Source organism: Leptonychotes weddellii, unplaced genomic scaffold, assembly GCF_054177405.1.
Source record: "Leptonychotes weddellii isolate Sample4059 unplaced genomic scaffold, ASM5417740v2 HiC_scaffold_7545, whole genome shotgun sequence".
Classification (NCBI taxonomy): domain Eukaryota; kingdom Metazoa; phylum Chordata; class Mammalia; order Carnivora; family Phocidae; genus Leptonychotes; species Leptonychotes weddellii.
In genome coordinates, this window is record NW_028045482.1 from 1 (window position 1) to 9,367 (window position 9,367).

Below are 9,367 nucleotides of genomic sequence, written 5' to 3' on the forward strand. Positions count from 1 at the left end.
AAAAAAAAAAAAGTCTAATCTCTGCTCAACATGGGGCTTGAATTCATGACCCTGAGATCAAGAGTTGCATGCTCTTCGGACTGAGCCAGTCAGGTACCCTGATTTCTTTTTTTCCTTTATAAATCACGTTCCTCACAAAAGTCACATCTGAATATTAAGAGAAACCTTAAGAACTGGCAAAATTTGCTGTAACTTTTTTCCACTCTACCTTTAAAAGTGCGTATTTAATGTCATTTCTCATTTGTGCCTTACTAGCCTGTTTCTTTTTTTTTAAATTTTAAATAGATTTTATCTATTCATTTGAGACACAGAGATACAGAGAGAGAGAGAGAGAGAGCATGAGCAGGGAGAGAGGCAGAGGGAGAGGGAGAAGCAGGCTCCCAGCTGAGCCTGGAGCCCGATGTGGGGCTTGATCCCAGGACTCTGGGATCATGACCTGAGCCGAAGGCAGACGCTCAACCATCTGAGCCACCCAGGCGCCCCTTTACTAGCCTGTTTCTAGTTGCTGTGTGTGACTTCTTTTCTTGCATCTCATCAAAATCCACATTGAAAAAAAAAAAAAACAAAAACCTGTCTTTAATTTAAAAAGAAAGCCCAGTGGTTTAGGTTTATTCAGGATTCACCTCCTTAGAGTGTCGTGTGACCTGCTGTCCTCAAGGGGGCATAGCTTCCTCTGAAAACTTTTTGCCCAAGGATCAATAATGATCTCCCTCCCTCCCTTCCCCCTTCCATTCCCCCTCCCTTCCCTTCCCCCTTCCCTTCCCTTTCCCCTTCCCCTTCCCTTCCCCCTTCCCTTCCCCTCTCTCTTTCATTCTTTACTTTTTTGATCCCTTTCTCTTTAATACAAGGTTCAAATGTGACTTGAATAAAGGCCAGGTGATATTAAGTAATATGAATGTAGGTAGTCTGCTCTTAGGTACTACCCCAACTGTGAGGCACACTTGGCTGACAGGCAGTTTCCTTATCTTGATACCGCTGCTTACTTTCTCCACTAATGATCAAGTCTCAGTGATGAGGCCCATTTTCTTAAACCACATGTTTAATTTTAACCCAGGAAATTCTGCAGCGTCCACCCCTAAAAACCTAGACTTGCCTGAGGTGAAAGGTCAGGTGACCCCCAAGCCTGAGGGCAGCAGCCAGCCTGCCAAGAAGGCCGGAGTGGCTGTGAAAGCAAAGCAGCAGTTGGAGAAACGGCAACATCCCAAGAAGGCCTCTTTCCAGAAGCAGAATGGCATTTCCAAAGGGACAGACTCAGGATTGTCCCCTGTATCTTGTGACACAAAGTCCCAAGCTTCTTCTAAGGTCCAAGATAGCAGTCAGCCAGCTCGAGAAGCTGAAGTGATCAGGAGACCAAAGGCGGCTAAGAAACTAAAGCAAAAGTCAGCTACGCCACTGTCCTCCAAGAAAGTCTCCTTCCAGAAGCAGAATGGTCCTCCTAAGGGCACGGACACAGAAGTGTCCCTTTCCAAGACCCAGGCCACTCTCAAGCCTGAGGACTGTGATCAGTCCCTTCGAAACGCCAAAGGGGCTGAGAAGGTAAAGCAGCAGTTGCCAGAACAGCCTTCTAAGAGAGCTGCCTTCCAGAAACAGAATGGCACCCCCAAGGGACTGGAGACTTCCACCATGTCCTCCCGTGGTTCCAGCCGGCCCCCACCAGCAAAGAGGAGAAAATCTCAGTCCAGAGGCAGCAGCCGTCCAGTGTTGTCTTAGATGAATAGTTGAAACTAGACTGGGGTGGCTCATTGCTGTGGGCACTGGGTTGGAACTCTTACCTCTGTGAGGTTGGCATCCCCACTGTGTATATGAAAACTAATACACATTTTATAATCTCTGGCCACTGTGTGTTTTTTGAGGGGACTGGGTACTGGCTTTGCTGCTTTAAGGGTAGTGGTGGGAGCGTGGGACAGGGCCCCTCTGAAGAGAGGAAACTGGTATACTGAGAAATCCGGTTCAGGCTCCTGGGCTCCCTTGGTCTCCTCAGGGTCCCAGGGAGGGAGAGTCCTGGAGTCAGAGCTTAGGGTGTTTGGACTCTGGGGAGAGGAGGGCAATAGGGGTGTAGGGAGGATGGGCATCCTGCCACCAGAACCCATGGAATACTGAGGGACCTGGATTTTATTTCTCTGCCACCCTGGCTTGCGGGCATGGACTGGGGTCAGCTCAGCCTCGGACCCGGAAAGGTCCAGGTGCCAACCTCCAACTGAACCTTTCATTGGATTCCTCTCTGCCCTGCCCCGCCCCCCTGACCTCTGCCCCTTCCGTCAAGCCGTCTGATTGGTTGCGCCGCGTCCCCCTGGCGCCTCATTGGCTCTTCTCCCTCGTCCTCCATCCTTGCTCCTGTAGCGGTCTCCGTCTCCCAGCAGAAGACGCAGCCATGAATCCGTTATTCGGCCCCAACCTCTTCCTCCTACAGCAGGAGCAGCAGGGCCTGGCCGGGCCGCTGGGGGACCCTCTCGGAGACGACCACTTCGCCGGGGGAGGGGACGTGTCCCCGGCGCCGCTCGCCCCGGCCGGCCCGGCTGCTTACTCGCCGCCCGGGCCGGGCCCGGCGCCCCCCGCCGCCATGGCTCTCCGCAACGACCTGGGCTCCAACATCAACGTGCTCAAGACCCTGAACCTCCGGTTCCGCTGCTTCCTGGCCAAGGTGCACGAGCTGGAGCGCCGCAACCGGCTGCTGGAGAAGCAGCTGCAGCAGGCGCTGGAGGAGGGTAAGCAGGGCCGGCGGGGCCTGGCTCGCCGCGACCAGGCCGTGCAGACCGGCTTCGTCAGCCCCATCCGGCCCCTGGGGCTGCCCCTGAGCGCCCGGCCCGCCGCCGTCTGCACCCCTTCGGCGCGGGTGCTGGGCTCGCCCGCGCGTTCGCCAGCCGGCCCCCTCGTGCCCTCCGCGGCCTGCCACTCGTCGCCCTCCACCTCCACCTCCACCTCCTACTCCTCGTCAGCCCGCTTCATGCCCGGCACCATCTGGTCCTTCTCTCACGCCCGCCGGCTCGGGCCGGGACTGGAGCCCACGCTGGTGCAAGGGCCTGGCCTGTCGTGGGTGCATCCCGACGGGGTGGGCGTCCAGATCGACACCATCACCCCCGAGATCCGCGCGCTCTACAACGTCCTGGCTAAAGTGAAGCGCGAGCGGGACGAGTACAAGCGGAGGTAGGGGACCGGGAAGGTGGGGACGGGGTTCAGTGTCATGCCACACGTGGGGCAGGTGTGGATCCGAGGGAGAGCAGTGCGGCCCAAGAATCAGGGAGGAATAAGATGAGAGTAAAGTTCCTGCTGTGTAAGGAGGAGCTTGGAAGTAGACGGAATTGGGTACCGGAAGACGGGGATCCACAGGGAATGCAGAAGTCGCACTCGTGACAGGAAGAAGGATACTCGGAGCGGAGTACTGTGGGGCATACATATTTTTCTTGTGGCTTTTCTTTCTGTCTCAACTAGGCTGCAGTGTTTGGATGACTGTGTTCACTGTGGGGTTGTGTGCCGTGTGAAAGGGACACGCATTTGAGAGGTCACATCTGGGGTACTACTTTGCCTCTCCAGGCTCAGCCCCCAGAGCAGTTTTGTGATAGATGCTCCACATTACTGATCAAAAGTAAGAGACCAGGGATATAGCTTTCATTTGGGAGTCTAAGTGAAATTAGAAGGTGAGGGGGCGGGGGGCTGCATCTGGCAGTGGGCGATCCTGCCCCTGCTCCGGGTTTCCCAAAGTGATGTCGATGGAAACTGGGTACCTACTCCAGTTCCATATGAAAGGCTCTGGGACCTCAGAACATTGCTTGGAGTAAGTCAATAAAAGAAAAGTAAAATAAAAAAGGGAAAAGGAATTCCCTAGGGAAAGGGGAAGGGACTGCTAGTTGTCAGAGGGCTTGTGGAAGCTGGGGGAATAATCTCTGAAAGTGCAAAGAGCCAAAGGATGACAAAATGTGAGTGAAGCCAGCAGAGGAACTGAGTGGGGAAAAGTTGAGAATCTGGACACACCCTGTGAGGATACGGCAGCTGCGGGGCAGGCCCAGTGCTCTCTGAGGATGAGGATTTGGCTTTCTGCAGGGGACTGCAGGGGAAGGGATGTGATGCTGGTGCTGGCTGTGTACCAAGGGGATCCCGTAGAGGCCTGATAACCCAGCCATTAGGAAGGAGCATGAGCACAGCCAGCTCTCTGTAGACTCTGACGGATGCCATGGTTGAGGAGGAAGATGACAGGTCAGAAGGAGGCTTTATTTTGGGAGCCATCAGGTTTAACCTCTTAGCGGGCTCCTCTGACCCCTTGTGGGCAGGCTTGGGAACTACCTTAGCAGCCCTGTGTAGCGGACACTGGTGTGTTGCCTGGGGCTTGGCTGAATGTTCCAGGAGCTTACCTCTGGGTCTGGGGGCAGCCTTCAGGGATCTGTAGCCTACCAGAATCTAGCAGATCTCAGATCAGTAGGCTTTCTGAGGTTGAGTCCTGTCCTCATGCTGGCTTCCTTCGTCGTAGCCCATGTTATAAGTGCCTTTGGGAGTCTTAGTTCTCCGAAAGCCGTCATTTAGATACCGCCCAGAGCCTGCCTGCCGCAGGCCCTGTCCCTGCCCCTGTAGGAGTTAATTAACACGGTCAGCAGCAGAACACGGACAGTTCTGGAATGCATCCATAACCACAGAAACAACTGCTGTTCTCGGGTATTTGTTTTTTCTTAACTGAAAGAGTGTTTGTCCTTGGTGCAGCTGTCCAGGGCAGCAGAGAGTTATTCCTTGGGGATTGATGAGCTCATCGCTCTGCAGCATGCTGCTGTGCAGAGGGCCCCGCAGCTAGAGTTGTATGGTACGTGACACTGGCAGTTGCTCATTCTTCCACCCCAGATCCTGTGCCCTCGTTCTGTTCTCTTTAAAACACCATGGCTCCTGTCCGTGGCCCAGAAGGCATGGGGATAGCTTGAGCACTAAACTGGGAAGGAGCTGAGGCCTCCTGGGTTCTCTTTTCAGCTCCCCTGCTATGGGCAACCTTGGGTGGATCTCTTCCTCCTGGCCTCCCTTTTTCCAGTGTAGGAATGGACCCTGCTTCCTCACTTTGCTCAAGGATACCGTTTATTGGGGAGGGAGGTCTTTAGTAAAGGTAAAATACACGGAAATTCCTCGAATCCTACTCATGTCAAGGGAACCTTGTAAGTGAGACCAGATTTGAATGGAGGTCAGAAGGGACCTATTTGTGGGAAAGTCTGGCTGGAGAACAGATAGAATTCTAGTAAGCTTCCAGGGGCACCGGGCTGGCTTAGTCAGGAGAGCATGTGACTTTTGATCTCAGGGTCGTGAGTTTGAGCCCCACATTGGGTGTAGAGATTACTAAAAATAAATAAATAAACTTTAAAGCACTCTAGTAAGCTTCCAGATGATTTATTTTCAGATTTTTTTTTTTTTTTACGCTGTAAGATTTTGTTCATCTCAATCCTCCCCTAACTTCCTTACTTAAATTTCTACCTGAATTTGTTGCTTCCTTCCCTTCCTGATGCATCTTGCCCAGGGTCATTGTCCCCTTGCCAGTCTTGCTTCCTCCAGGGACTCACAGACTCAGGGGTATGAGGGTACCACATCCCATGCCTTCAGGTTGTCGATGAAGAAACCACAGGCCCAGAAAAGATAAATATGTCTTATCTATGAAAATATATCACTTGACGCTGCTAGGGCCCCTCACCGGCCCCAGCCATCTGATGGAGAATACCAGAGCAAAAGGAGGAAGGACAGGGGGGCAGCAAGGAAGGGTGGGCAGAGAGCCAAGGGGCCCGGGAGCTGGGCTACATGACGGGCTGGCAGGGTGGCGGCCGGGCTGGCTGCCTCGCCCCTGCCCACAAGGGAGGGGCAGTGGGTGACGCAGAGGAGTTATTATTAGGAACACTGCAGTGCAGAGCCCAGTGAGGAGCAGGAGGGCATGGAGGGAAGAGGTTGTGGGCAGAGCCCAGAGGGGAGAGGAGGGCGAGGTGGGGGAGAGATGGAGGCGGGGGAGGGAGGACAGAGTCCCATGTCTGCAGAATCTGCTCGGTCAGGCTTTCGTTTTCTTGCTGTCCTCTTTGTGGCTTCTGGCCACCTTTCTGATCCCGCAGTTTCTCTCGTGGTACCGTGCCCTCCTTTCTCAGCCTGGAAGAAGTGGCAAGAGGTGATGGGCTGTCTGAATGGGGTCTGAGAAGTTCTCCCAGCCCGGGCACCCTCGCAGAGTCTTGAATCCCCCAGCAGCGTGCTGCCCCCAGCTCGAACCTTCCGCCTCTGCCGCGCCCAAGACTTGTGCACTGGTTTGCGGTGGACTCACGCCTAGTGAAAACCCTAGTCCTATGCAGCAGACCCTGCCTGTGGCCTCTTAGCTGCTTGTGGTCCTGGTCTTGGAGTTCTGGAGCCTAGGAGATGCCGCTTCTAGTTCCCAGCCACCAGATGAACGGATTTTTCCTACTCTGATTTCCCTCGCCCTTGGGGTTTGGGTGCCTGGGACCCCCAGGCTCCTGCTTCCCGCTGCTTTCATGCCTCAGGGCCAGCCCCATCACCTCTCCAGGGCTCCCGGATGGGGCTCCGGGGGGGCAGTTTCTGGAGCTTGCGGGGGGATGGACTTTGAGTGTCTCCTACCAGGCTCTTGACCAACCCTGTTGATGTGGTGTGTGTCCTGCAGCTGCTTCTCAGGGTGACACGGCTCCACAGGAGGAGCCCTGGGCTGGTGCGGGCAGGAGGCGGGAGACCGGATCTGTGCCCCTGAAGGTGGCCTGGGGGTCTGGTGCGGGCCCGAGCGGGGAGGAGGCCAGCCGGGCAGCTGGCTGAGCCAGGGCCCAAGCGGGACGGGCGCTGCGAGGGAGCAGAGTGGCAGCAGTTAGTCTTACACGGTTCCTGCGGCGTGGCCCAGGGTTGCCGGGCAGGCAGCAGGCGGGCTTGCACTTGCCAGGAAGCGTGGAGCCACCCGACAGCTGCGGCTGGCCACCCACGGGCCAGCCGGTCCTCGCCCACGGCCCCTGTGCACCCCGGGCACCAGAGCTAGAGTGGGAGAGAGGCCCGAGCCGGAGGGGTGAGGAGCGGGGAGCCGCTGGGGCAAGACCCCACACCTAGGCTCCCTCCCTGTCCCCCATGTCTGCCAGGTGGGAAGAGGAGTACACTGTGCGGATACAGCTGCAGGAGCGAGTGAACGAGCTCCAGGAGGTGAGGGCTGGACCCCCCCCGCCCCCCCCGCCGCACCCCCCGCCCGGGCCTCTCCAGGCCCTTCCTTGCTGGCACCTGCCTCCCGTGTGGGCAGCACCGCTCACGGCGCTTTCTCCCTGACTGCAGGAAGCCCAGGAGGCCGATGCCTGCCAAGAGGAGCTGGCCATGAAGGTGGAGCAGCTGAAAGCTGAGCTGGTGGTCTTCAAGGGGCTCATGAGCAATGTGAGTGCGGCCCCTCAGGCCCGCGACCGGGCAGGGCAGGCCTTTCTGGCTTGTGCCTGTGGCTTTCCTGGCCACAGCCCTCACCCACCTTGCTGTGCTTCTGTCTCCCCCCGGCTGGCCCCCCACCCCACCCTCATTCGAGAGGAAAGGAAGGAACAAAAGCTTGGGTGTTGGTGTCATAGGCGAGAGGCAGTATGGCCTGTCAAGCAGTTATTAAGAGGCCAGACCCCGGCTCTGCAAGCTGCCTGCAGGGTGGCCTTGCTGAAGGCCTTCTGTGCCCTCCTCTGTGGAAAGGGATCCGAAAGGCATGTACTTTGCAGAGTGGTTACGGAGATGATGATGCACTTGGGACCGTGCTGGCCCAGATTTCATGCGGAATAAGTGACAGCCATCCTTCTTCTTCTTGCAGTACTTTCTCCGCTCTTGTAACTCCCTGTGGTCTCTCCCTCTGGGAGCATAAGTTCCACGGGGGAGCCCCCGCAGGTCCTGGGCTGTGCCCTCTGGGGCTCCCCGTCTGACCAGAGGGCCAGTGGCCTGAGCAGCCCATGAGTGCTGTGGGGAGGGCATCCAGGAAGAGGGGCAACGGTGGTGTGTGACTGCAAGGATGAGGATCTTGGCCTTGTCTGGGGTGCCGGCCGCCGCCTCATTGTGCCCCGCGTTCCCTGGACAGAACCTGTCTGAGCTGGACACAAAGATCCAGGAGAAGGCCATGAAGGTAGATATGGACATCTGTCGCCGCATTGACATCACCGCCAAGCTGTGCGACGTGGCTCAGCAGCGCAACTGTGAGGACATGATCAAGATGTTCCAGGTGAGGGGACGGGGCTGCCCGCAGGCCCCGGGCCCCTGCCCATGCCTGCCCAGTGCCTCAGCTCCTCATGGGAGGGGGCGCAGGCCCAGAGCCCTTCGTCAGGCCTGGCCCCTCCTTCTTGGGGGGCCTCACCCTGGCACTGGGGGCCCTCAGTGGGACTCGGCTGGGGGGCAAGGAACAGCCTCTGAAGAGAAGGTTCGGAAGCTGCCTCTAACACCGTCTCTCCCCTCCCTCCCTCTCTCTCTCCTCTGTCCGCCTCCTCTCCTCTCTTCCTTTCATCTTCTCTTGCTTTCTCCACAGAAGAAGCTGGTTAGTTTTGCTCTCATGCAAGCTTTTTAATGTCCCAGTCCCAGTTTCTAAGCCACCCGGGCCTTTGGCCGTCAGTTTTGACCCGCTGGGCTTTTGGGCCCAGATTTCTTCTCCTGTCTCCGTTCTCCTTGCTCTTCCCCCTTTTCTCTATCTTGTTCCCTCTTTGCTTCATTTCTTTCTATACCTTCTCCTCTGGCTTTTCCAGATCTGGATGTGTGATTCAGGTTCTCCTTTGTATACACCACGTCCTCCTCCTCCTTGCAGCCAAAAACTTTCCTTTTTAGTTCGGTCATTTCATTAGAAAGGCTTTTTTTTTTTTTTTTTTTTTTTAAAGAAAACAAATCTTCCGTAGCCATTATGCACATCTGATGTGGTCGCCCCGGGCCATTTCTCCCCTGATCTTACCGCCCTATTTTCTGTTTCTCCTTTTTCTTCCTTCTCAGTCTGCAGCCCTGCCTCCACCCGTGTGTGTCTGCCTGTCTCTCGGTAACTCCAGTTTCTGTTCCTGTCGTTGTAACTGTGTCTTCTCTCTCTGTCTGCCCCACCCTCCCGCTGGTTCACGCTTCTCCGCCTCCCCCGCGTCCCCTCCCCCCCCCACCAACCCGCCGGCGCCCACCCGCCCTTCTCCTCACGCACCCGGCCTCGTCTCTGTAGTCTCTGCACTTGTCTCCCATTAAGGTCCCATCCATGGGGGGGCGGAAGCGGGAGCGCAAGGCTGCCATCGAGGAGGACACCTCCCTGTCGGAGAGTGACGGGCCCCGCCAGCCCGATGGGGATGAGGAGGAGAGCACAGCCCTCAGCATCAACGAGGAGATGCAGCGCATGCTCAACCAGCTGTGAGTCCCGAGTCCTGCAGGCCCAGCCCTCAGCAGCAGCCCCCTCCCCCCCGAGGCC

The 9,367-nt window shown here is 56.6% G+C and overlaps 1 protein-coding gene across 3 annotated transcripts; it reads left to right on the forward strand.

Moving 5' to 3' along the window:
* Nucleotides 1-2,308: 2,308 nt before the first annotated feature.
* IFFO1 (intermediate filament family orphan 1) lies at nucleotides 2,309-9,332 on the forward strand. Of its 3 annotated transcripts, none has more exons than XM_081811423.1 (5): nucleotides 2,309-3,144; nucleotides 7,071-7,131; nucleotides 7,258-7,353; nucleotides 8,024-8,164; nucleotides 8,468-8,815. In XM_081811423.1, the coding sequence occupies exons 1-5, from the start codon at nucleotides 2,372-2,374 to the stop codon at nucleotides 8,501-8,503; spliced, it is 1,107 nt and encodes a 368-aa protein (XP_081667549.1). In that variant the 5' UTR covers nucleotides 2,309-2,371; the 3' UTR covers nucleotides 8,504-8,815. The 3 variants fall into 3 exon arrangements, with proteins under 3 accessions (XP_081667549.1, XP_081667548.1, XP_081667547.1); XM_081811422.1 differs by having other exon boundaries at nucleotides 2,310-3,144; nucleotides 8,465-8,815; XM_081811421.1 differs by lacking the exon at nucleotides 8,468-8,815 and adding an exon at nucleotides 9,152-9,332 and having other exon boundaries at nucleotides 2,311-3,144.
* Nucleotides 9,333-9,367: the final 35 nt, after the last annotated feature.

Bases quoted from the DNA above. Each gene is read 5' to 3' on its own strand.
- IFFO1 (XM_081811421.1), top strand. From the start codon at position 2,372: ATGAATCCGTTATTCGGCCCCAACCTCTTCCTCCTACAGCAGGAGCAG. The intron at 3,145-7,070 runs GTAGGGGACCGG...CATGTCTGCCAG, and splicing joins CGGGACGAGTACAAGCGGAG to GTGGGAAGAGGAGTACACTG. The intron at 7,354-8,023 runs GTGAGTGCGGCC...TTCCCTGGACAG, and splicing joins TCAAGGGGCTCATGAGCAAT to AACCTGTCTGAGCTGGACAC.